The following is a 26,829-nucleotide window of genomic DNA, read 5'->3' as shown; positions in this document are numbered from 1 at the left end:
CGCATATGACACTGGGTACAGCTGAAAGATTTCACCCCTGTGTGGACCCTCTTGTGGATCTCCGCCTTCTGGGGGCAGCTAAAGCCTTTGTTACAGAACATGCAGAGGAACCGTTTCTCTTTACTATTGCCTGATGGGGCTCCCCCTCCCTGAACCTGGGCTCTAGCACTGTCGTTTGAGTTCAATACCTGATCGAGAAGGACACCGCTGTGTGAATCGGAATGCCTCATCGACATGGACACTGAGTTGCGATTTGACCCACTCGCCTGTAAAGGGGAGTGGGTCACGACATTTGGATTTGTCTCTAAGCTTTCCCTGTAATCTAAGAAATATCTGCCTTGTGAGTGTTGTTCTCCTAAGTGAGTCTTGTCTACATTCCATGTCAGAGGAGCATCGCCCTCCACTTTCACCTCATCTATAACCTCCCCTTGCTTATCTAGGCAACCTTCAGAGTGTACACTACTACTGTACCGGTTCCAGTCCCCTCTAGACAGATCAGTTTGTCTCTCTAAACCCATCTCTGTAGGGTAAGAAGAAGACAGATCATTGCCAGTCTCTAACGAGTCATCTGAGTCCCGATAGGAAGGAACCTTCCTCAAACTCGGAATACGGTAAAGTAAATACTCTGAGCCGGGAGCAGTAGGACAGCCCAGCCTTTCCTGCCCCAGTCTCTCTGGATCTGACCTGTTATCAGATCCTGTGTGTAAGAGCCTTTGTGTTACAGTTAAAGTCTCCATGTCTGTCTCTGACTTGAGGACGGCGTTCAGCGTTCCACTGACCTCCGTGATGCTGCGTCCGATCCTGGTCTGGGCCGCTGCAGCGGTGGCGAGGTCCTCAGTGACTACAGGGTGCGCCACTCCAGCCATTGCTCCAGTCTGGATGTCTCTGCTGTCCTGTGGTTCCACCTCTCCTTCAGACATCTCCAGCTTGACCCCAGGACCTGCAGCCTCTGCATCTGAAGACTAAAACAAGAAGAGAGGAGGTTATTATCGGTACATGAGTTGAATTGGATAACAATAACATAGGGAAGTCTCACAAGCTCCACTATGGCAGATAAATGAGGATGTAAATGTAAGCAAATTAATAGCTGAAGGGAGCCTTTCTGAAATAAACTGGCCACATTTGATGTACTGTAATGTTGATGTAATACCATTACACTAACCTCTATCACAATAATGTGCTGGGTTGAGGTTCCACTCCCCTCATCAACAGTGATTGGTTGGTCATCTCTCCATGTATTGTGTCCTGCTGGCTTCACAAAGTTCCTGTGGCCTCCAGTGAGAGGCCCTTCACCTGAGAGAGTGATTGGGGATGGTTAAGTTATATTGTACACTATTGACACTGTCTACAATTGGCAAGGATGTAAGGTAACACTTCTCATAATTTATTGATATACTATTTATTGTTCCATGCATCACATTATTTTAGTTGAGTATGAACATAGGGAATTTGGATAGAATGTGATAGTTCCTTTGTGCAAGAAGTTGTTCTTAACTGACCTGCCTGGTAAAATAAAGAACACATATATTGTGCAAGATAGCTAAGTAATCAGGGGAAGTATTGTTGCATCCTGTAGCTACCCTGGATTTATAAGCGTCGCCACTTGAGCATGCTTTTAGGGCAGTCAATTTCCGTGGGACTACCGGTCAGAAGGCTGATGGTTTACTATTTCTACATTGTAGAATAATAGTGAAGACATCAAAATTATGAAATAACACATATGGAATCATGTAGTAACCAAAAAAAGTGTTAAACAAATCGAAATATATTTTAGATTCTTCAAAGTAGCCATCCTTTGCCTTGATGACCGCTTTGCACACTCTTGGCATTCTCTCAACCAGCTTCATGAGGTAGTTACCTGAAATCCATTTTAATTAACAGGTGTGCCTTGTTAAAAGTAAATTTCTTCAAGTGCAGTCACAAAAACCATCAAACGCTATGATGAAACTGGCTCTCATAGGACCTCCACAGGAAGGGAAGACCCAGAGTTACCTCTGCTGCAGAGGATAAGTTCATAGAGTTACCAGCCTCAGAAATTGCAGCCAAAATAAATGCTTCACAGAGTTCAAGTAACAGACACATCTCAACATCAACTGTTCAGAGGAGACTGCGTGAATCAGGCCTTCATGGTTGAATTGCTGCAAAGAAATCACTACTGAAGGACATCAGTAAGAAGAAGAGACTTGCTTGGGCCAAGAAACACAAGCAATGGACATTAGACCGGTGGAAATCTGTCCTTTGGTCTGATGAGTCCAAATTTTAGATTTTTGGTTCCAAATGCCACGTCTTTGTGAGACGCAGAGTAGGTGAACGGATTATCTCTGCATGTGTGGTTCCCACTGTGAAGCATGGAGGAGGAGGTGTGATGGTGCTTTGCTGTTGACACTGTCAGTGATTTATTTAGAATTCAAGGCACACTTAACCAGTATGGCTACCACAGCATCATGCAGCAATATGCCATCCCATCTGGTTTATGCTTTGTGGGACTATCATTTGTCTTTCACCAGGACAATGACCCAACACACCTCCAGACTGTGTAAGGGCTATTTGACCAAGGACAGTGATGGAGTGCTGCATCAGATGACCTGGCCTCCACAATCACCTGATCTCAACCCAATTGAGATGGTTTGGGATGAATTGGACCACAGAGTGAAGGAAAAGCAGCCAACAAGTGCTCAGCATATATGGGAACACTTTCAAGACTTTTGGAAAAGCATTCCAGGTGAAGCTGGTTGAGAGAATACCAAGTGTGTGCAAAGCTGTCAAAGGCAAAGGGTGGCTTTAACACTTTTTTGGTTACTACATGATTCCATGTGTTATTTCATAGTTTGATGTCTTCACTATTATTCTACAATGTAAAAAATAGTAAAAACCCTTGAATGAGTAGGTTTGTCCAAACTTTTGACTGGCACTGTACATGACACCACATCCTCGCATTGCCCACGGCGCAGACACTGACAGTTCAGATTAAGGAAGACATCCCATATAATAACCAGCGGGACCCAGGTGTCATGTCATCAATGCACAGCATCAAGCCCCATGCCCTTCACGGATACGTTCCATGACAGGGCGGAATAAACCACACAGAGCAGTGGGGGTGGCAGAGAGAAACACGGAGATTGAAGGTGTTTGTCTGTGTATCATGCAAAATTCACAGTCATTTCACGCTGTCTATATTAAAACCAGTTAAATGTAACTAAAAGTAATCCAAAATGTATTCTACATAATCCCCAAAAGTAAGTATTTATCATGAGAGGGCCTTCAACAATAACTAGCAATGCTGCATACTCCTAGAAAGGTATCATGTGAGGGAGTTGTGTGGCAGACCCTGGTTTAAAAGAGCAGATATCTACTCTGCCACTTGATCATGTTTTTGTTTTTAGCACGATCGATTTCTGCGGGGCTTGAAGGTTGAGGGTTCGAGCTGCACTCTCTGCCTGTTTCATTACAATACTATCCAAAAACTGACCAATACCCAATTCTGGGTACAGATCTTAACACATGCGCAGATGTGAAAGGGGCGACACTCCCCACAGCCTAATGCAAAATGTACCTCTTGCCATTCCTCTGCATCGGTCAAGGATCTTGACACTACTGGGACGACTGGTGAGGACGCGCTCTCGTATTGTCCTCTCTGCGCGCTCCCGTGCCACCTTCAATTCCAATTGTTGTAGTTTCCTCCGCAATCCCCTGTTTTCTTTCTGGCTTTGAGTTATTTCCAAACGAAACACTGCATAGTCGTCGTCTACGAGTTTACAGATCTCTGCCACGGCTGTATTCGCTAGCATCTCCATGATGGAGGCAATTTGAGTGTGAAAAATCATACAGTCAGCCATTGTTGTTAGCGAACGTTAGCAGCTAGCTAGATAACATCATCAACCAAGTTCCGTCTCCAACGCGAATTAAAGACTACCTGGGGTAAGTATGTGCAGCGCGGTTACATATGTCATATTTTGAGTTCAACGGTGCCAATAAACGTCTAAATAACAAAAACGCTAACGTGGAACTTGTTCTTGGTCACTACACTTCCTTTCACTAAGCCTGGTTACGTTAACTTCGCACTAAAGAGAAGGCTTCTTATTGGTTGGCGTCATAGCTAAAATGCTGAGGTTAAATGGAAAAGGAATAGGAATTCGCGCTGTTAGTTTAATTACGGTACTGCTTATAACATCATACATAAACTCTCCTATTCATGATCACTATCTTCCAAGCTCAGACTAATTTAGCAAGAATAGAATAATTACTTTTTTCCATCCTCCGTAAGGTAAATATTACACTGTCCTTGTTCTAGCCTAGATTTACGGGCTCTAAAAACAGGTATTCAGACAAGCCCGTTTTAAATGAAAAGTTAAATGGTTTATGAGGGGTATCTGACCAAGACACTATACATGATATGTAGAGCCCTATAAAAACGGACGTAATCACAGATTCCAGACTTTAAAACGTAATTCACCAATATTTAAAAAAAAATGTATCATATTAATCACAAGACATGAAAAAAAGGCATGTCTTTGTATTTTCCTGCAACTTCCTGAAACCGGAATGCCCGTGTGTGTGCCTAGGTATACACTTTGAGTAGCCGTTAGCAATGATGCTAATGATAACCTCCTAATAGAGATGGAAAGCCTTAACCAAAAACCTTCTAATTTAAATGTTAACAACAATGTAGCCTATACCAACCTGGCTTGACTATTTGCATCAATCCAGTGGCCATTTGTTTAGAAGACTCAGCAATCGCATGAGCACTACAGAAACATCACAACCAAAAGATAGTCTCTTGCTGGTGCACACTTGCATTAAAAGGGTAACTCCACCCCAAAAATCTAAATATCTAATATTTTTCCCAAACCTCAGGTGGGCTTATCAAATGTTGTTTTTCTATTTAAAAAAGTGATTTTGAGAGAGAACCTGAAAAGGACACCTGGAGAAATTAAACTGAGAAAATGATTTTATTGGATTAAATATGTCAGCTACAGAATGGTTCCCAGATAGGCCCTGTGCACATCTCAAGCCACACGGCTCCTATTTTGCCCTGTTGTGGACACTCCTATGTCTGATAAGGTTAGTCAGGAAGGTGAAGCTCTTGTAACAGTTTGCACTTGAAGAGCCTCTCCTTGTTGTGAACGGTCTGGTGTTCCTTCAAATACTTTTCCCTAACAAAACGGGGGGGGTCTCCCACCTCTCTGTGAAGGCTGAAGCCCAGGGTGACCTGCTCTGTTCATCATGGATACTATGGTGTTTGTATTATAGGAACAGGAGGGTCTATCTTTATCAGCCCCAGGCCCTGCTTCATCCCTGCACTGAGAATGTGAAGAGAAGGGTCTGGGCTGCAGACTGGATCCCTGACTGGAGCCTCTGTCTCTCTGATGACCACCAGGACTGAGGTGTTCAGTCCACCTGTCCACTGGTTGTGTTCTGTGTCGTGGTGGAGTCTCTGTCCTTCGCGGTTGGGTCCTGGTTCCAACTCGCGAAGGAAGAGCGATGGCTCCTGATCCAGTGTCCTGATCGGCGGCCAGGGTTTGTGACCAGCCGCTTCAGAGGTCCAGTCTCTCCCGCCAGCAACACCGGATATCAGCAGGTCCTCATGGACTGCAGACACAAATTTAACAGAAAATCATAAAGTTTTATATAAGAAACTCTTTGCTGTACACACACAAACATGACAATATAAAATGTTAACCAGTCAAGCCTCTAACACTGTGATTCAAGTACCGTACAATATGGAGGCATTGGAGTTTATTATTAAAAAAATGTACGTGTTGATTCAAAAATGAAGTATAATGTTTTGGTTTCACTGAGATAAGGACAACGCAGTCCCTGCAACGATACAAAAATAGCCAAGTCAGTCAGAACAGTCAATGTTGTATTTCATTTCAACAACAGGGTCATACAGTCACATAGTGAAGTACAGAACTGTAATTGTACAAACAACATGTGACAAGTAGAATAACTTTTACCTTTTCTTTTACCTTTTCTGAAAAGCTGGTACTCTCGCTTTGACAAAATAAATTTTGAATACGTTGGAAAAGGTTCAGCATTGCATTACACTGCTTCAATACTACATGTCAAGTAAACAAATTAAGGCACTCATTTCCTCAATATAAATGACTAGCATCAAACAACTGGACAAGGTTGTCACTTCATCAGTGAAGCATTTTTACAGACACCATATCATCTACTCTGCCTCATCATACTCATTCTTTCCTCAGTTCACCGCATCCAGTTTCCCACTACATCCAAAACAAACAGAATTAACATCAAAATAACTAATACTACATTACATGACACTACACATGGGCCGTGTGCATTTTCTGATGGTGTATCTTTTACTCTTTCGTGTGGATCTTCAGGTGCATCTTCAGCTAGTGGGAGAACCTCTTCTCACACTGGGGGAGCTCTAGGATTTCTCCCATGTGTGGACTCTCTGGTGCCTCTTCAGGTTGGATGAGTGTGAAAAACTGGACTTGCACAGGTGGCAGCCAAATGGCTTCTCCCCTGTGTGAACCCTCTGGTGCCTCTTCAGAATGGACAAGTGTGAAAAACAGGCCCGGCACAGGTGGCAGCTGAATGATGTCTCCCCTGTGTGCATCCTCTGGTGGATCTCCACCTGTTTGGGGAAACTGAAAGTTTTCCCACAGAATGAACACGGGAAGCACTTCTCTTTGCCACCGGATCTACTAATAGCGTTACTACTACTGTCATTTGTCAATGGGCTGGTGCTGCCATTTAGTGTGGAGGTACTGGCATTGTCTGAGGTCTGGTTTAACATTAGGAGAGTGTGAGGAGGATGAAGGCCAGGGAGTGTCTGTGTTGTCGCAGGGTCCATGTGTTAAAGGAATTTGATTTCTATATGTTTATTAACCAATTCAATTAATACACTCAGCCCATTTCTAAGAATTTGTAAGATACTTATTTGCATAAAATGGACAGAGACCAGTCTCAAAATCAATCAATAGCGTTATTCTCGAGAGTACTGATCATGGTACAATTTACAACAGGTTATAAACTAAAAATGACGTCATAGGTTTTAAACGGTCCCTCCTCCACTCCGATACAATGGCAGTATATTTCACAAGCCTTTCCACATCGTCCACCACCTGTTTGATAATTTACTACCAGCCCAAGGTCTCTCCTCTCCCTGTGTAGATAAAATGTCCCAATAAGGAACACAGCATTCTAGCCAGTCTGACGATACCTTCATTCGTTTCTACCAAGGAACGGACAGTCTTTGTTCTAATTCTTGATTATAATTACACACATTATATTCATTATTATGATTATAATAAGATTCATACATCCATACAGTAACATCATCGTATTCTGTTTAGTCATAGTTCTGATTGAAATGTATACATAATTTAGTAATTATTGATAAAAATCCCTTAACACCATGTTCCAGTTGATAGATCCTATAGAAGGCAGGCTGAAGGCAGCACCTGTTAGGAGGTTAACCTGAGGCATCATCAGTCTCTCTGAATCACAACTATAGGAGCAGGACGGAGCATTGCTAGCCGAGTCTGTGTCTGTCATACGGACAACTCCCCGTCCCCACAGACCAAATCTAAGCCTCGCCCTGGTCTCAGCCAGTCTGTTGTCATGGAGATTAAGCTTGGTTGTTGTTTTGTGTTCCACTGTCTATTTCTGGTTGTGGTTAACAGTGTTCTTCCCCAGCCCAGAGTTGAGGATGCTGTCCCATCCACTGACCTCCTCTATGTTGTCTCTGTTCCTGACCTGCTCAGTGATGTTGTCCCCTGGGCCCTTGGCTGCACCTGTCTGAAAATCCAAGATGGCTGCCCAGTCTCCTCTGTTAGCCTCTAGCCATCCACCTGCAGGAAGAGGTTACAAAGTAGACTTCACAAACATGGTAGAGAACTCTACATATGTATTTATTAGGGATGCCCATTAGCTACTGCTCTTCCTGGGGTTCAAACACATTAAGGCACTTACATCACACATAAAACAAAAGCTTAAACAGTACATCATATAACATTATTACACCGCTACATACAGTGGGGCAAAAAAGTATTTAGTCAGCCACCAATTGTGCAAGTTCTCCCACTTAAAAAGATGAGGGCCTGTAATTTTCATCATAGGTACACTTCAACTATGACAGACAAAATGAGAAAATAAATCCAGAAAATCACATTGTAGGATTTTTAATGAATTTATTTGCAAATTATGGTGGAAAAATAAGTATTTGGTCACCTACAAACAAGCAAGATTTCTGGCTCTCACAGACCTGTAACTTCTTCTTTAAGAGGCTCCTCTGTCTTCCACTTGTTACCTGTGTTAATGGCACCTGTTTGAACTTGTTATCAGTGTAAAAGACACCTGTCCACAACCTCAAACAGTCACACTCCAAACTCCACTATGGTCAAGACCAAAGAGCTGTCAAAGGACACCAGAAACAAAATTGTAGACCTGCACCAGGCTGGGAAGACTGAATCTGCAATACGTAAGCAGCTTGGTTTGAAGAAATCAACTGTGGGAGCAATTATTAGGAAATGGAAGACATACAAGACCACTGATAATCTCCCTCGATCTGGGGCTCCACGCAAGATCTCACCCCGTGGGGTCAAAATGATCACAAGAACGGTGAGCAAAAATCCCAGAACCACACGGGGGGGCCTAGTGAATGACCTGCAGAGAGCTGGGACCAAAGTAAAAAAGACTACCATCAGTAACACACTACGCCGCCAGGGACTCAAATCCTGCAGCGCCAGACGTGTCCCCCTGCTTACGGCAGTACATGTCCAGTCCCGTCCGAAGTTTGCTAGAGAGCATTTTGGATGATCCAGAAGAAGATTGGGAGAATGTCATATGGTCAGATGAAACCAAAATATAACTTTTTGGTAAAAACTCAACTCGTCGTGTTTGGAGGACAAAGAATGCTGAGTTGCACCCAAAGAACACCATACCTACTGTGAAGCATGGGGTGGAAACATCATGCTTTGGGGCTGTTTTTCTGCAAAGGGACCAGGACGACTGATCCGTGTAAAGGAAAGAATGAATGGGGCCATGTGTCGTGAGTTTTTGAGTGAAAACCTCCTTCCATCAGCAAGGGCAATGAAGATGAAACGTGGCTGGGTCTTTCAGCATGACAATGATCCCAAACACACCGCCCGGTCAACGAAGGAGTGGCTTCATAAGAAGCATTTCAAGGTCCTGGAGTGGCCTAGCCAGTCTCCAGATCTCAACCCCATAGAAAATCTTTGGAATGGAGTTGAAAGTCCGTGTTGCCCAGCAACAGCCCCAAAACATCACTGCTCTAGAGGAGATCTGCACGGAGGAATGGGCCAAAATACCAGCAACAGTGTATAACAAAGTATTGAGATAAACTTTTGTTATTGACCAAATACTTATTTTCCACCATAGTTTGCAAATAAATTCATAAAAAATCCTACAATGTGATTTTCTGGATTTTTTTTCTCATTTTGTCTTTCATAGTTGAAGTGTACCTATGGTGAAAATTACAGGCCTCTCTCCTTTTTAAGTGGGAGAACTTGCACAATTGGTGGCTGACTAAATACTTTTTTGCCCCACTGTACCTATAACGCAAAATGTATAATACCACCATACAACAATATTACAATGTATGTGTGTGTAGAGTGCTAGCGTGTGCGTGTGTGTACAATGCCTTTCAGGTTGTCAAATTTTCTTACAAAAACAAGTAGTGATGAAGTCAATCTCTCCTCCACTTTGAGCCATGAGAGATTGACATGCATATTATTAATGTTAGCTCTGTGTACATTTAAGGGCCAGCCGTGCTGCCCTGTTCTGAGCCAATTGTAATTTTTCTAAGTCCCTCTGTGGCACCTGCCCATACGACTGAACAGTAGTCCAGGTGGACCTGCCTTGTTGATAGTGCTAAGGCAGAGCAGCGCTTTATTATGGACAGACTTCTTCCCATCTTAGCTACTGTTGTATCAACATGTGGCATGTCATTAGTAAATATAGAAAAAAGGGGCCAAGACAGCTACCCTGGGGAATTCCTGATTCTACCTTGATTATGTTGAAGGCTTCCATTAAAGAACTCCCTCTGTGTTCTGTTCAACTCTTAATCCACAATATAGCAGGTGTAAAGCCATAACACATAGTCTGCTGCTGGCAAAAAGTATGATTGATAATGTCAAAAGACTCACTGAAGTAAAAAAAAAACAGCCCCCACATTCTTTTATCATCAAATTCTCACAGCCAATCAATAGTAATTTGTGTAAATGCAGTGCTTGTTAAATATCCTTCCCTATAAGTGTTCTAAAAGTCTGTTGTCAATTTGTTTACTGTAAAATGTTTTTCCAAAAGTTTACTAAGGGTTGGTAACAGGCTGATTGGTCGGCTATTTGAGCCAGTAAAGGGGGCTTTATTATTCTTCGGTATTGGAAGGACTTTAGCTTCCCTCCAGGGCTTTTATTCAGTTTAGCAGAGGTGTGGAATCGAGTCACATGACTTGGACTGAGTCACAAATATGATGACTTGGACTCGACTTTGACACCAATGACTCATGACTTGACCTCACTTGATACCCTCCCCAAGCCCAAATATTAACAAACGATGCTATTAAAAAGTGTGCAGCGCATCAACTCTTCATTTAACGGATTACAGTTGGAAATGGACAGTAGCCAATCAAATTATGAGTGACAGTGCAGAGGGCAGGTGAATTCAGATGGAGCCCTTGGAAAGATGATACCCAAAATTATTATTTTCAGATATAAAGACAACACTGTATCAACAAAAACGGATTGCAACTTGCAAAACATAAGGGAAGAAAATTATAGATGGTTGGCGCAACAATTTCCAACTTTGTTCGACATTTGAAGCTGCACAAAGAACGGTAAGTCGTGGCTAATATAGCCGACAGCTATATATTTTATTACTTTACTAGTGTATCATGTAGGCTAGCGTAAAGTTAAATCAATGAGCCTCCACAGTCAGTCAGTGCAGGAACGTGATCATTGCACTCAAGATTGAGCTACGACTGGCTAGGCAGTTTGAAGCCTAAATCCTGCCTGACGTTCCTAAAACAAGGTCGGGCGATTGTGTACAAGCCAACATCGCCCGATTTCGCCCCTCGATAGTCGATCACTATTGGGGGGTGGGGGAGTCTCATGGCTATCCATGTATTTCCATGGAAATGTAACTTTTTTTGGAAATAAATAAAGATATTTTTAAAAGCATTCATGATTTGCGTAAATGTAATATACTAACTAATACTCTAATACTGTTAAATCTGAAATGGTATTACATGTAGTGAAGAGCACACGTAGCACATTCATCTCCTGCACATCTATCACTCCAGTGTTTTATTGGTATATTGTAATTACTTCACCACCATGGCCTATTTATTGCCTTACCTCCCTTATCTTACCTCATTTGCACACACGGTATATAGACTTTTTCTACTGTATTATTGACTGTATGTTTGTTTATTTCATGTGTAACTGTGTTATTGTACGTGTTGAACTGCTTTGCTTTATCTTGGCCAGGTCGCAGTTGTAAATGAGAACTTGTTCTCAACTAGCCTACCTGGTTAAATAAAGGTGAAAAAAAGAGCACATGATGACTTGTTTAGGACTCGAAACTCAAAGTTAAAGACTTGAGACTTGACTCGGACTTGCCTGTCTTGACTTGGGACTTGAGTGCTAAGACGTGAGACTTACTTGTAAAACAATGACTTGCTCCCACCTCTGCGGTTTGCCAATTGGTTGTGCAGCTAAACTTATTTGCCATACCTTTCGCTTAATTCCTCATCAATCCAAGGGAATTTAACTGTTTTTAAAATCACTACAAAACGTATTGTATGACCTCATACAACAGGCCCAACCTTTGGAACTTATCCAAAGCTACTATATTGTGATCGCTACATCCAATGGATTTGGATAAAGCACATTTCAGCAGCATTAGTAAAGATGTGATCAATATATGCTGATGATTTACAGTTTGAAGCTTTTTCTTGAGTGGGCAGCTTGATGAAAGCTAGTCAATATAGAAATGACCAGCAAATATACCTCCCTGTTGATATCACATACATTATAAAGCATTTCACACACATTGACTGTTAGATTTCCACAATGGGTGAGGCAGATTAACCTAATTTAATTTTTTACCTTTATTTAACTAGGCAAGTCAGTTAAGAACAAATTCTTATTTTTTTAAATATATATTTTTGAGTTTTAATTGGATACCCCAATTTCACGGTATCCAATTGTTAGTAGCTACTATCTTGCCTCATCGCTACAACTCCCGCACGGGCTCGGGAGAGACGAAGGTTGAAAGTCACGCGTCCTCCGATACACAACCCAACCAAGCCGCACTGCTTCTTAACACAGCGCGCATCCAACCCATTGTTTGGGTGTTGGTGGGATTATGTGCTGTGTGGTGGTGGAGTCTCTGTCCCTTGTGGTTCTGTCCTGGTTCCGACTCGGGAAGGAAGAGCGAAGGCTCCTGATCCAGGGCCATGGCTTATGACCAGCCACCTCAGAGGTCCACTCTCTCCCGCTAACAAGACTGGATATCAGCAAGTCCTCATGGCCTGCAGACTGTAAACACAAATTGTACAGAATATCATATACACTGAGTACTAATTGACCAGGTGAATCCAGGTGAAAGCTATGATCCCTTATTGTCACTTGTTAAATCAGTGTAGATAAAGGGGAGGAGACTGGTTAAAGAAGGATTTTTAAGCCTTGAGACAATTGAGACATGGATTGTGCATGTGTGCCATTTAGAGGGTGAATGGGCAAGACAAAATATTTGAGTTCCTTTGAATTGGGTATGGTAGTAGATGCCAGACGCACCGGTTTGTGTCAAGAACTGCAACACTACTGGGTTTTTCATGTTTAACAGTTTCCTGTGTGTATCAAGAATGGTCCACCACCCAAAGGCCATCCAGCCAACTTGACATAACTGTGGGAAGCATTGGAGTTAACATGGGCCAACAGGGAAAGTCTTAGAATGAAAGTCCTATTTTCTGTTTATTAAACAAACACGTTTTAAATACACCATATGAAAACCACACATCAACTACAAATCTGCAGTAACTTAATGAACTGCATAAATGTTCTCATTAAACGTGTTTATTGATGGCCTCCCGAGTGGCTCAGTGGTCCAAGGCACTGCATCACAATGCTAGCTGTGCCACAAGAGATCCTGGTTCGAGTCCAGGCTCTGTCGCAGCCGGCCACAACCGGGAGATCCATGGGGTGGCACACAATTGGCTCAGAATCACCCGGTTTAGGGGAGGGTTTGGCCGGCAGGGATGTTCTTGACCCATTGCGCTCTAGCAACTCCTGTGGCGGGCCGGGCCCAATGCACGCTGACATGGTCGCCAGGTGTACAGTGTTTTCTCCGACACATTGGTGTGGCTGGCTTCTGGGTTAAGCGGCATTGTGTCAAGAAGCGGCTCGGCTGGGTTGTGTTTCGGAGAACGCACGTGACTCGACCTTGTCCGTACAGGAGTTGCAGCAATGGGACAAGACCAGGAAATTGGGGAGAAAAAGTGGTCAGAAAATAAATAATAAAAGTGTGTAATACAAGAGTGTCTTTAGTGTAGGCTAAATTATGTTAAGACTTTTTAGGCGCATTTATCCCAAAATGCTCTTTGATGTTGTGGAAATTGATCTACGTCATCTCGCTGAGTCTTTAGGGCAGGGTTTGATCTAAACTTCAGAAGCCATTGAATGGAATGGTTACTTTCTATGTTATAGAGTGAAACCCTGAGGAAGCTCCTCTGAGAACCTCTTCCAACAGTGCTTACAGGCGAACGGCCTCTATTCCGTGTGGACCTTCAAGTGCCTCTTCAGATGGTGCTGGTGGGAGAACCTCTTCTCACACTGGGGGCAGCTGTAGGGTTTCTCCCCTGTGTGGACCCTCTGGTGCCTCTTCAGGCTGCCAGCCTCAGCGAAGCGCATGTGACATTGGGTACAGCTGAAAGGTTTCTCCCCTGTGTGGACCCTCTGGTGGATCTCCACCTTCTGGGGGCAGCTGAAGCCTTTGTTGCAGAACATGCAGAGAAACCGTTTCTCTTTACTATTGCCTGATGTGGCTCCCCCTCCCTGAGCCTGGGCTCTAGCCATGTCGTTTGCGTTCAATACCTGATTGAAAAGGACGTGGGTGTGTGAATCAGAAGGCCCCATCGACGTGGACACTGGGTCGCAATCCCTGAGAATGTGTACAGGGGAGTGGGTCGCAACATTTGGATTTGTCTCTAAGCTTTCCCTGTAATCTAAGAAATCTCTGCCCTGTGAGTGTCCGTCACCTAGGTGACGATCTGGATTCCATGTGAGAGAAGCGTCGCCCTCCACTTTCACAATTACCTCATCTACAACCAGACATTCCCCTTTCTTATCTAGGCACCCTTCAGAGTATATACTACTGCTGTACCGGTTCCATTCCCCTTTAGACAGATCAGTCTGTGTCTCTAAACCCAAGGGCATGTTGCCAGGGTCCATCTCTGTACTGTAAGAACATGATGGATCATCAACGCCAGTGACTAGTGCGTCACCATCTCCACGGGAATGAACCGTCCTCTGGATCTGGTGAAATACCGGTAAATACTCTGAGCCGGCTCTGGGCTGCGCTGGGGCGGTGGTGGAGTCCTCCGTTGCTATAGGGGGCGCTCCAGCCGTTCCAGTCTGGATGTTTATGCTATGCTCTAGGTCCTCCTTTCTTTCAGACCTCTCCTGCTTCACCCCTGGACCTGCAGCCTCTGTATCTGCAGACTGACACAATAAGATAGGATGTTATTACCCGTACATGATTAGAATTTAATAACAATATCATATGGAAGTCTTACAAGCAAATGTAAGCAAGTGAATAGCTGTGGGGAGCCATTCTGAAATAAACTGCCCACATTTGCTTTACAAAGTAACTCATATTTTATGCAACACTATTACACTAACCTCCATCACGATAATGTGCTGGGTTGAGGTTCCATTGCCCTCATCAACAGTGATTGGTTGGTCATCTCTCCATGTATTGTGTCCCGCTGGCTTCACAAAGCTCCTGTGGCCTCCAGTGAGATGTCCTTCACCTGAGAGGGTGATTGGGGGAAAATAGATGGTTAGGTACCGTCAATGCTCAACACTATTGTACACTATTGACAGTTTTGACACTGTCTAGAATTGGCAAGGATGTAAGGTAACACTTCTCATAACTTATTGATATACTATTTATTGATTGTAGAGATCGACCGATTTATGTTTTCTCAAAGGCGATACCGTTTTGATATATATATATAAATATATATATATGGGTGGCAACCCTAAGTCTAAATATTGCTGTTACATTGCACACCATTCAATGTTGTGTCATAATTATGTAAAATTCTGGTAAATTAATTAGTCTTTGCTAGGAAGAAACAGTTCGCAACGAGCCAGGTGGCCCAAACTGTTGCATATACCCTGACTCTGCTTGCACTGAATGCAAGAGAAGTCAAACAATTTCCCTAGTTAATATTTCCTATTGATATTGATTTTAAGAAAGGAATTGATGTTTATGGTTAGGTACATTCATGGAACGATTGTGCTTTTGTTAAATCATCAGCTGTTTGGCGAAGTTGAAGTAGGCTGTGATTCGATGATAAATTAACCTCTCTTGAGTAGGGGGGGCAGTATTTTCACATCCGGATGAAAAGCGTGCCCAAAGTAAACTGCCTGTTACTCAGGATCAGAAGCTAGGATGTGTATATAAGTTTCAAACTGTTAATATTCTATCTGTGAGTATAACAGAACTGATATGGCAGACGAAACCCCAAGGACAAACCATCATCAGCCATGTGTAGTTAACTAGTGATTATATGAAGATTGTTTTCTATAAGATCAATTTAATGCTAGCTAGCAACTTACCTTGGCTCCATGCAGCCACAAGGTCCTTTTGACGCTGCACTCCCGTAACAGGTGGTCAGCCCGCCACACAGTTTCCTTGTGGATTGCAATGTAATCGGCCATAATCGGCATCCAAAAAGGCTGATGACCGATTGTTATGAAAACTTGAAATCGGCCCTAATTAATCGTCCATGCCGATTATGTTCCATGTATCACATTGTTTTAATTGAGTATATAATCGGAAATGCAGTAAATCAAGAATCTGGATAGAATATGGTGTCTTTGCCCAAGATGGCTAAGTAATCAGGGGAATTATTAGTTACAGATAATGTGATTTAACCCAAGCATTTTGGTATCCGTTGTACTGGGAGTTACAGATCTGGCTATACAAAACGTCTGCAGAGATGTTTTAACAAAGCTGGTATTGGCAATACCATCTTCGTTCTCGATTTGTGGAAATAGTGTCATAAAATGTCAGTGTCCAGTGGCAGGGGGTCCGTTTGAATTTAGAAAATGTGTCAAATAAAGAATCCATGAAGTACTCCATGAACTAATCCAAAAATGTGTACTCCAACAACTTGTGTATTTCAAATCTTCTCTCCTTGATCGAGACAGGTGGGGGTCCACCCCAAAGTGCTGCATGACAGACACCTGTCTCATCAATGAGAGAAGAATTGAAATAGACAAGATGGTGGCGCACACATTGTTGGATTACAAAATGGAGCAAAACATTGATCGATTTTTAATAATGGAGTAATTTCTACATTCAAACGGAGCCTCTGCCACTGGACACAAACATTTTAGGAGACTCCTGTTTCCACCAGTTGAGAATGAAGATAGTATTGCCAATACCAGGTTAGCTGGAAAATCTCTGGCTATGCTTTGTATAGGCAAACATGTAACTCCCAGTATAATGCCTGCATACCATCATTTTGGTTGTTGCTTAAATCACATCTGGTGTTACAATCTACATCTGAACACATGGGCAGAGGGAAACCCCACATGGGCAGAGGGACAACTTGGACTTTTACTTCACTACATTCCTAAAGAAGATTATGTACTTTTTACTTTTTCCCTGACACCCAAAAGTACTCCTTACATTTTCAGTGCTTAGCAGGACAGGAAAATGGTCCAATTCAAGCACTTATCAAGAGAACTTATCTGGTCATCTTACTGCCTCTGATCTGGTGGACTCATTAAACACACATGCTTCGTTTGTAAATTATGTTGGAGTGTGCCACAGGGCTATCTCTACATTAAAATAACAAGAAAACGCGCAGTCTGGTTTGCTTAATATAAGGAATTTTAAATTATTTATACTTTTACTTTTTTATACTTTAGTATATTTTGGAAATTATATTTACTTTTGATACTTAAGTATATTTAAAACCAAAGACTTTAAGACTTTTACTCAAGTAGTATTGTAACGACCCTGGGTTTATAAGCGCGGAAATCGACTCTGCCGAACGAGCAAGCTTTTGCGGCACAGTCGATAGCGCGCCGGACCTCGGGGTCGAGACCTGCTCCCTGCTGTTTCATTACATTAGTGTCAGAAGTGGGATCGGACCTTGCAGCCACGACAGTGCGTGTGCTTGGCCGGTGAGCGCGTTCCTGTAAGACGTAGAGTCGCAAGCTAGCTCTTTGAAAGGATGGAGTAGTGTGACGAACCTGGGTTTATAAGTTACTGGTTGACTTTTAACTTGAGTCATTTTCTAATAAGGTATCTTTACTTTTGCTCAAGTATGACAACTGGGTACTTTTTCCATCAGTGGCGCTACTGTACATATGAACGCCTAAGGCCGCACAGCATCGGCCTTCTGCGAAACGTACCTCTTGCCATTCCTCTGTATCGGTCGAGGATCTTGACACTACTGGGACGACTGGCGAGGACGCGCTCTCGCATTGTCCTCTCTGCGCGCTCCCGTGACACCTTCAGTTCCAGTAGCTGTAGTTTCCTCCGCAATGCCCTGTTTTCTTTCTGGCTTTGAGTTATTTCCAAACGAAACACTGCATAGTCGTCGTCTACGAGTTTACAGATGTCTGCCACAGCTGCATTTGCTAGCACCTCCATGATGGAGGCTATTTGAGTGTGAAAAACCATACAGTTAGCCATTGTTAGCAGCTCGCTCGTGTTACCTAGTTAACATCTATGAACCAAGTCCTGTCTCCAACACGAATTAAAGACTGCATGGGGGTACGTATGTGATGCTGTGCCGGTAAATACGCGTCTAAATAACAACAATAAAAACGATAAGTGGAAAATGTTCTTCGGTACTGTTCACTTCACTTCCGTTTACACTGACGAGAAAGGATGTTACATAGAATTAGGAATTAGAATACCGGTACTAGAAAGGACATAAACCTTCTTATGGGGTCGTTACCACAGCCACAAAGTCATAAGCCCCGCCCATTTCTACAATGTTTTTTTATTAAAATGTGATTTTAAACTTAACCACACTGCTACCTTATGTCTAACTTAATTAAAACACAATTTTTGTTTTCATGAATTTTTACAATATAGCCAATTTTGACTTTGCCTGTGATGGGATAAAGGTCAGTCATTTATGTCAGGGAGTTAGTCACCCATGCTTTGCCAGTGCTGTGATAAAATATTTGTTCAAATAATACATTTTAAGAATGTATCTGCACTGAATGTTTGTTAGCTAACTAGCCAGTCTGTTTTAGAGGAATAATTCTATGAATTTTTCAAATTAACTGCCAACATACCATACACTGGCTGAAATCAGTTGATGATAGGACTTAGACTAGTTGTAAATGCAATAAGTACTGATATACTATCGTATAATAGCACTCGCCACTTTCCAAGAAAACACAACTTGAGACATTTATGGTCAGTTTACATATTTACATATCGGCCAGGATCCGCCAGGATCCGCCAGTCGGCCAGGATCCGCCAGGATCTGCCAGTCGGCCAAGATCCACCAGCCGGCCAGGATCTGCCAGTCGGCCAGGATCTGCCAGTCAGATCCGCCATTCAGCCAGGATCCGCCAGTCTGCCAGGATCCACCAGTCAGCCAGGATCCGCCAGAAGTGCCAGTCAGCCAAGATCTGCCAGATCTGCTAGTCAGCCAGGATCCGCCAGTCAGCCAGGATCTGGTAGATCCATCAACCTGCCTGAGCTTCCCCTCGGTCCCGAGCTTCCCCTCGGTCCTGAGCTACCTCAGTCCAGTGGGGCCCGTTGTTAGGTTTCCTAGGCCAAGGTTAGCGGCGAGGGTCGCCACTCAAGGGACACTAAGGAGGTGGACTAAGACAATTATGGAGTGGGGTCCACGTCCAGCGCCAGTGCCGCCACTGCGGACAGATGCCCACCCAGACCCTCCCTAAACCAGATGCCCACGGCCAGATGCCCACCCAGATCCCCCAAGGTGCGTTCGGAGTCCGCACCTTCGGGGGGTTCTGTCACGTTCTGTCCATCGTTCGTACGTGTTTTCCTTGTTTTAGTGTTGGTCAGGACGTGAGCTGGGTGGGCATTCTATGTTGTGTGTCTGGTTTGTCTATTTCTATGTTTGGCCTGATATGGTTCTCAATCAGAGGCAGGTGTTAGTCATTGTCTCTGATTGGGAACCATATTTAGGTAGCCTGTTTTGTGTTGGGTTTTGTGGGTGATTGTTCCTGTCTCTGTGTTTGCACCAGATAGGACTGTTTAGGTTTTCACTTTTCTTGTTTTGTATAGTCTGTTCATGTATAGTCGTCTTTATTAAAAACATGAATAACCACCACGCTGCATTTTGGTCCGCCTCTCTTTCACCAGAAGAAAACCCTTACAATTACGCCCCTACTGCCAATCATTCCAATTAGACTGGTTTGGATTTCTCCCTGACCAACATGGCTGCCATTATCACGCCTTTATAGAACTTTTAGGGTTGATGACAAAGCCCCTCTAGTAATTTATTGGGATCTCTATACAATGTTATTGATTGGCATCATTGCTCATATGGTGTCGCTAAATGAAAATGTTATAACATGCGCGCTGTCTTTTAAATACGGTACTGCTCATTACATATCAAATCTCCTATTCATGATAAATATCTTTCAAATGCAGAGCAGACTTGTTTAGAAAGACAAGTGTGTTAACAAGAATAGAGTAGAAAGTAATGTGTTTATTCTATCTACATCACCTCAGTAAGGTAAATATTAAACTGCCCTTGTTCTTGCCTAGGTTTACTGTCTCTAAAAACAGGTATTTACTCAAGCCTGTTTCAAATGACAAGTTAACAAAGTGTTATTGAGGGTTATGTGGTTAATTACACTCCTAAACAGAAGTATACTCTGACCCAGTTTGTATAGACAAGTCAGTCTGGAACAACAAGTACATGTGCACTTTATTTTATAATATTTCACCTCAGTCATCACATGGCTTATAGGCCATTTACTACAAACAGCTTGAGGTCAAGGACTGTAGACTAAAAGGTGCTGTATGGACCACACAGCATTCACAGTGATATGGCCTCTGCAGAAGTCATACTTCTTGCACTTCGCCAAGCAGCACAGAGCTGTTGTCAAGGAAGTGAGTGTGTGTTTATACTAGACCTCCCACCCTCACCTACCATCAACCAATCATGTCAATGCGGAGCTATATGGAGCCCTCCACATTGGTACACAATTTGAGAGGCCCACGTCGATGTGGTACGGAGCCCAATTTGGCTTCTGCATGCCTCTGGAGGCTCCCCAATTGCGCCACACCATCCATACGTCACCTCTGACCACATTTTCAGACCAAGCATAAATTGGCTCTTATCACAGTGACATGGTGACGTACACTCCCCTATGTATTTATTTGGACAGTGAAGCTAAAACCTTCATTTGTCTTAAACTGTGTTCCCTCATATGAAACATTTGATCTCAAATCCAAAATGCTGGAGTAGGCTATAGAGACAAATGAAGGTTTTAGCTTCACTGTCCAAATAAATACATAGTATTTATTTATAGTGAAGTTTATAGTTTATTTGGACAGTGAAGCTAAAACCTTCATTTGTCTCTATAGCCTACTCCAGCATTTTGGATTTGAGATCAAATGTTTCATATGAGGGAACACAGTTTAAGTTGTGCACAATAGAAATGAATGGTATATCATGTATTGTGTCATTTTGGAGTCACTTTTATTGTAAGTAAGAATAGTATATGTTTATGAACACTGCTACATTAATGGATGCTACCATGATTACAGATAGTCCTAAATGAATCATGAATGATGATGAGTCAGAAATTTACAAAGGCACAAAGATCATACCCCCAAGACATGCAACCTCTTAGCATTACCAATAACAGGGGAGGTTAGCAGTTATTTATTTTATTGAGAGGGGGGGTGATATTTATGCCTCGAACTTTCTCACACATCCACATTATTTTAGCAGTGTTATTATTATTTTTATTACCTACATTATGTTATTTCAAGTTATCCTTTTGGAGCGCAATATCACGTCATTAAAAAAATATACTTAAATTGGGCATGCCCATAAATTGGGCAATTGAAGGCATCTCGGCCTTATGTTAACTTTGGTTGTTTCATTAAAATAATAGACCTTTAAAATGTTTTAGGCAACATTGTATACAACATTATCAGCAAGTGACTTGATTCCTACTGTGACAAAGCAATTTAAAATTGTTAAACAGGAGCGACAAGTGTGTTGATAATGGTAATTGTAAAAAAAAAAAATTTTTAAGTTTATGCATGCCAACATATTAGGCGATTAATTAAGAGAAAGTGGTCTTGTCAGGTGAAAATGATATCAAACGTTTACCATGGCAACATGTGATGTACAGTCACATTCAGCGTGGTTGTCTAAAGCGTGCTATAGAGTTCACAGTTGGTGATGCCTCATTGTGATTGTTGTAAAGGATGGGGAATAACCAATTTCAACCCGGGCTCGGGTTTCAAACTGAAGTAATTATCAGCTGAGAAAATGTTATGAGTCGATTTTACTCCTGGCTCAAGAGTTTGTATGGGCAGTGTCTCTTAGGGCTGCAATCCCGTTAATGGGATTGATATGACAACAGCTAGTGAAAGTGCAGAGCGCCAAATTCAAACAACAGAAATCTCATAATTACAATTCCTCAAACATACATGTATCTTCTACCATTTTAAAGGTAATCTTGTTGTTAATCCCACCAATGTGTCCAATTTTAAATAGGCTTTACAGCGAAAGCACCACAAACGATTATGTTAGGTCACCGCCAAGTCACAGAAAAATTCAGCCATTTTTCCAGCCAAAGAGAGGAGTCACAAAAAGCACAAATAGGGGTAAAATTAATCACTAACCTTTGATGATCTTCATCAGATGACACTCATAGGACTTCATGTTACACAATACATGTATGTTTTGTTCAATAAAGTGCATATTTATATTTAAAAAACTCAGTATACATTGGTGCGTTATGTTCACTAGTTCCAAAAACATACAGTGATATTGCAGAGAGCCACATCATTTTACAGAAATACTCATTATAAATGTCAATGAAAATACAAGTGTTAGACATGGAAATATAGATACCCTTCTCCTTAATGCAACCGCTGTGTCAGATTTCAAAAAAGCTTTACGGAAAAAGCAAACCATGCAATAATCTGAGAACGGCGCTCAGAAAACAAAACAAAGAGATATCCGCCATGTTGAAGTCAACAGAAATCAGAAATAACATAAATATTCACTTACCTTTGATGATCTTCATCAGAATGCCCTCCCAGGAATCCCAATTCCACATTAAATGTTTGATTTGTTCGATAATGTCCATCATTTATGTCCAAAGAGCTACTTTTGTTAGCACATTTGGTAAACAAATCCAAAGTCATGAAGCACATTCCCTAGTTGCAGACGAAATGTCAAAAAGTTCCGTTACTGTCCGTAAAAACATGTCAAACGATGTATGGAATCAATCTTTAGGATGTTTTTAACATAAAACTTCTATAATATTCCAACCGGAGAATTCCTTTGTCTTCAGAAAAGCAAAGGAGCGTGAGCTACCCCTCATGTGAAATGCGCGTGACCAGAGCGCGACTGCTGCCAGACCTCTGACTCAATCTCCTCTCATTCAGCCCCCCTTCACAGTAGAATCCTCAAACAAGCTTCTAAAGATGGTTGACATCTACTGGAAGCCTTAGGAAGTGCAACATAACCAATATCCCACTGTGTATTCAATAGGGGCTGGGTTGAAAAATCGACCAACCTCAGATTTCCCACTTCCTATTTGGATTTCTTCTCAGGTTTTTACCATTCAGATAGTAGTTCAGTGGGCTCACCTCAGTGCGACTGTGCGGTCCTGTGCTGCTCAGCTGGGTCTTCTGTGGTTTCAGGAGGTGTAGTCTGGACATACACTCCCTCCAGTACAGACACATTTTCAACATGGAGTGTTTACCAATCGCAACGACATTTGAGTCCGATACTGTAGTTATAGAATGACTTCATTGTTGTTAAACCCATCATGGTGGACATAAATAAGATGTGGGGAAAATATAAGTCAGCTATGATAAGTCAAAAGTCATCATTAGAGAAACCTGACTAAACTACTTAGAAGTCTACCGTAGCTATTCGTAAGGGTGTCAGTATATTTAGTAAGTATATGGTTATAAAGCACTGTCAGGTGTATACAGATAAGATGTGACTTATACGAAAGAGTCTCAATGAAAGTCTTAGAATGAAAAGTCTCATTTCGTGTTTATTAAACAAAACTTAAATACACCATATGAAAACCACACATACAAAAATTAAGCATGAACTTGATAAACTGCATTCATTTTCTCATTAAAAGTGTCTTGGGGAAAAAAGTAAGTAGTTGAATGGAAGTAATGAAATAGGCATTTGTGAATATCATATAGCCAACACAGTACAAACACAATATGTAATAGATTTGTAGGCTTAAATATGCCAAAGTCTACATGCAACACTCTACCCAGGAATATTCAACACTGAAATATGTTACTCTTGTCATTCCAAATGCATCTGTGGAGCTTTTCTGATGAAATATAGGGTTTGATCTAAACGTCAGAAGCTATCGAGTGAAATTGTTACTTTCTATGTTATCAGAGTGGAGTGTTTTTTCTGCTGGTGTATTCTGAGGTAGCTCCTCTCTGAGAACCTCTTCCCACAGTGCGTACAAGTGAACGGCCTCTCTCCCGTGTGGACCTTCAGGTGCATCTTCAGGTGACCAGCCTGGGCGAAGCACATGTGGCACTGGGTACAGCTGTAGGGTTTCTCCCCAGTGTGCACCCTCTGGTGTCTTTTCAGGTTGCCAGCCTGGGTGAAGCGCATGTGACACTGGGCACAGCTGTAGGGTCTCTCCCCTGTGTGGACCCTCTGGTGGATCTCCACCTTCTGGGGGCAGCTGAATCCTTTGTTACAGAACATGCAGGGGAATCGTTTATCTTTACTATTGCCTGATGTAGCTTCCCCTCTCTGAGCCTGGGCTCTAGTCCTGTCGTCTGAGTTCAATACCTGATTGAAAAGGATGCTGCCATGTGAATCGGAAGGCCCCATTGACGTGGACAATGGGTCGCGATCCTTGAGCGTGTGTAAAGGGTAGTGGGCAGCGACATTTGGATTGGTCTCCAAGCTTTCCCTGTAATCTAAGAAATCTCTGCCCTGTGAGTGTCCATCTCCTAGGTGACCATCTGCATTCCATGTGGGAGGAATGTCACCCTCCACTTTCACAGTCACGTCATCTATGGCCATACCCTCCCCTGCCTCATATAGGCACCCTTCAGAGTATACACTTCTACTGCACCGGTTCCAGTCCCGTCTAGACAGATCAGTCTGTGCCTCTAAACCCAAGGGCATGTTGCTAGGGTCCATCTCTGAAATATAAGAACAAGAAGGATCATTACCAGTCTCTGACGCGTCACATGAGTCCGGATGGGAATGAACCGTCCTCGGGCTTCCATAAAGTACGTACGCTGAAGCGGGAGCAGGAGGACAGCCCAGTCTCCCCAGCCCCATTCTCTCTGGGTCTGACATTTGGTCAGATCCTGTGTGTAAAAGCCTTTGTGTTACAGTTGAAGTCTCTGTGTCTGTCTCTGACTTGAGGATGGCGTTCAGCGTTCCACTGACCTCCGTGATGCTGCATTGGGTCTTGGGCTGCGCTGGGGCGGTGGTGGGTTTGTCCGTGGCTACAGGAGGCGCTCCCACTGCTCCAGTTTGGGGGTCTCTGCTGTACAGTGGGTTCTCCTCTCCTTCAGATGTCTCCTGCTTGACCCCAGGACCTGCAGACTGACACAAGAAGAGAGATGGTGATTACCGGTACATGAGTTGAATTGTATAACAATGTCGTACGGAAGTCTCACAAGTCCCCCTATGATGAGAATGTACATGTAAGCAAGTAAATAGCTGTGGGGAGACTTTCTGAAATAAAGGGGCCACAAAGTAACTAATGCTTTATGCAACACTATTACACTAACCTCTATCACAATAATGTGCTGGGTTGAGGTTCCACTCCCCTCATCAACAGTGATTGGTTGGTCATCTCTCAATGTATTGTGTCCCGCTGGCTTCACAAAGCTCCTGTGGCCTCCAGTGAGATGTCCTTCACCTGAGAGAGTGATTGGAGGAAAAGAGGCAATTAGTTTAGCTACTATTAGTTTAGCTACTGTCAACACTGTATTGTACACTATTGACCGTTTTTGGTATGTTGTACACTATTGACACTGTCTAGAATTGGCAAGGATGTAAGCTAACACTTTGCATAACTTCGTCATATACTATTTATTGATTGATGTATTATGTTCCATGCATCACATTGTTTTCATTGAGTAAATAATAGGAAATGCAGTAAATCAAGAACATTATATTTTGTCTTTGCGCAAGATAGCTAAGTAATCAGGGCAATTATTGCATACTATCCAACAATTGACCTACCTCTTGCTATTCCTCTGTATCGGTCGAGGATCTTAATACTTGGGCGACAGGCGAGGACGCGCTCTCGCATTGTCCTTTCTGCGCGCTCCCGTGCCACCTTCAGTTCCAGTAGTTTCCTCCGCAATACCCTGTTTTCTTTCTGGCTTTGAGTTATTTCCAAACGAAACACTGCATAGTCGTCGTCTACGAGTTTACAGATCTCTGCCACGGCTGCATTCGCTAGTACCTCCATGATGGAGGCTATTTGAGTGTGAAAAACCACACCGTTAGCCATTGTTAGCAGCTAGCTAGCGTTACCTAGATAACATCTATCAACAAAGTCCTGTCTCCAATGCGAATTAAGTATGTGACGCTATGCAGTTAAATGAGTAATATTTTTAGTTGGGTGTTAATACACGCCCAAATAACAATAGAAACGCTAACGTGGAAATTGTTATTGGACACTTCATTTCCGTAAAGATTATTTACAACTAAATCGTTTTTCTCAGTTGCCTGAATTCCACGTGCGTACACTTATATCAGTACATTTAGAACAGCCTAAATATTACGAAACTTATATTCAATTTAATAAGCCTCACGTAATTCGACACTTCTAAATCTTATCTCACGAGGACCGATCTTGGGCGGTGTAAATCCTCTCACTTCGCCTCTTCCTCTCTGCTTCCGTTTACTTCATCTTCCTGTGAGTTTCCTGCAAACTTGACGCAGTGTTGCTGACTTTTACGGGTCGGAGTGCGAATTGCACAATATGTCACAGAAAAGAAAGGGGAAAAATAAATCTCACCACTCTCTAACCCTACACATATGCAACAATATACCAATACTTTAGCCCTACAAGATTCTACTGCAGGCAAACAGCTGATGCCACTACCACACCTATTTTCTGCGACGATTTATGCTCCATCAGTGCAGATCATTAATAACCATAGCAATAAAAGCAGGCAATCCCACCTTACTAAAACTCATCCTCTCTGGATCTCTCTCTTCAGACCTGCTCACTGGGGGGCTCCCAGTGAAATCACTCACCCTTGGGAAGTGGCTATTTTAGCATGTAATTCTTGGTGGGGCAAACAAAGCAGAACAAAAGTGTGGGATGCATGCCAGCAAAGCCACTACACAACACAACACTAAACAATACATTAATT

General features: G+C 42.6%; 4 protein-coding genes across 9 annotated transcripts in view; all 4 read right to left on the bottom strand.

Moving 5' to 3' along the window:
• Window positions 1–4,086, bottom strand: part of LOC112231910 (zinc finger protein 507-like) — a 31,896-nt gene extending 27,810 nt beyond the window's left edge. Inside the window, exons 1-3 of one of the 2 annotated variants that reach the window (XM_042311889.1) lie at window positions 3,554–4,086; window positions 1,163–1,293; window positions 780–962 (exon numbers count right to left, since the gene is read on the bottom strand). In XM_042311889.1, the coding sequence (XP_042167823.1) occupies window positions 780–962; window positions 1,163–1,293; window positions 3,554–3,836 (597 nt within the window). In that variant the 5' untranslated portion in view covers window positions 3,837–4,086. The remainder of the gene's footprint in view (window positions 1–779; window positions 963–1,162; window positions 1,294–3,553) is intronic. The other variant, XM_042311888.1, reaches the window with a different exon arrangement.
• Window positions 1–26,829, bottom strand: part of LOC112231940 (zinc finger protein 583) — a 969,163-nt gene that overhangs the window by 326,391 nt on the left and 615,943 nt on the right. The window lies entirely within an intron of this gene.
• LOC112231898 (Krueppel-like factor 9) lies at window positions 6,940–15,049 on the bottom strand. 2 transcript variants are annotated; one of them, XM_024398697.2, is made up of 3 exons: window positions 14,898–15,049; window positions 13,754–14,717; window positions 6,940–7,826 (listed from the first exon to the last, which is right to left on the bottom strand). In XM_024398697.2, exons 1-2 carry the CDS (start codon window positions 14,901–14,903, stop codon window positions 13,767–13,769), a joined length of 957 nt encoding a protein of 318 aa, XP_024254465.1. In that variant the 5' UTR covers window positions 14,904–15,049; the 3' UTR covers window positions 6,940–7,826; window positions 13,754–13,766. The 2 variants fall into 2 exon arrangements, with proteins under 2 accessions (XP_024254465.1, XP_024254466.1); XM_024398698.2 differs by lacking the exon at window positions 6,940–7,826 and adding an exon at window positions 11,613–12,536.
• Window positions 23,473–26,457, bottom strand: LOC112231901 (zinc finger protein with KRAB and SCAN domains 8). 2 transcript variants are annotated; one of them, XM_042311923.1, is made up of 4 exons: window positions 25,685–26,457; window positions 25,228–25,358; window positions 24,726–25,039; window positions 24,502–24,627 (listed from the first exon to the last, which is right to left on the bottom strand). In XM_042311923.1, the coding sequence occupies exons 1-4, from the start codon at window positions 25,956–25,958 to the stop codon at window positions 24,615–24,617; spliced, it is 732 nt and encodes a 243-aa protein (XP_042167857.1). In that variant the 5' UTR covers window positions 25,959–26,457; the 3' UTR covers window positions 24,502–24,614. The 2 variants fall into 2 exon arrangements, with proteins under 2 accessions (XP_042167856.1, XP_042167857.1); XM_042311922.1 differs by having other exon boundaries at window positions 23,473–25,039; window positions 25,685–26,415.

Source organism: Oncorhynchus tshawytscha, linkage group LG34 (assembly GCF_018296145.1).
Source record: "Oncorhynchus tshawytscha isolate Ot180627B linkage group LG34, Otsh_v2.0, whole genome shotgun sequence".
In the NCBI taxonomy this organism is placed as follows: domain Eukaryota; kingdom Metazoa; phylum Chordata; class Actinopteri; order Salmoniformes; family Salmonidae; genus Oncorhynchus; species Oncorhynchus tshawytscha.
Note: the sequence above shows the minus strand (reverse complement) of the source record. Positions and strands in the feature narration are given on the sequence as shown.

Excerpts from the sequence above, each read along its gene's own strand:
- LOC112231901 (XM_042311922.1), bottom strand. The coding sequence starts at position 25,958 with ATGGCTAACGGTGTGGTTTTTCACACTCAAATAGCCTCCATCATGGAG. Across the intron at positions 25,359-25,684 it reads ATACAGAGGAATAGCAAGAG|GTGAAGGACATCTCACTGGA; the intron begins GTAGGTCAATTG and ends TCACTCTCTCAG. Across the intron at positions 25,040-25,227 it reads AGCACATTATTGTGATAGAG|TCTGCAGGTCCTGGGGTCAA; the intron begins GTTAGTGTAATA and ends TTCTTGTGTCAG.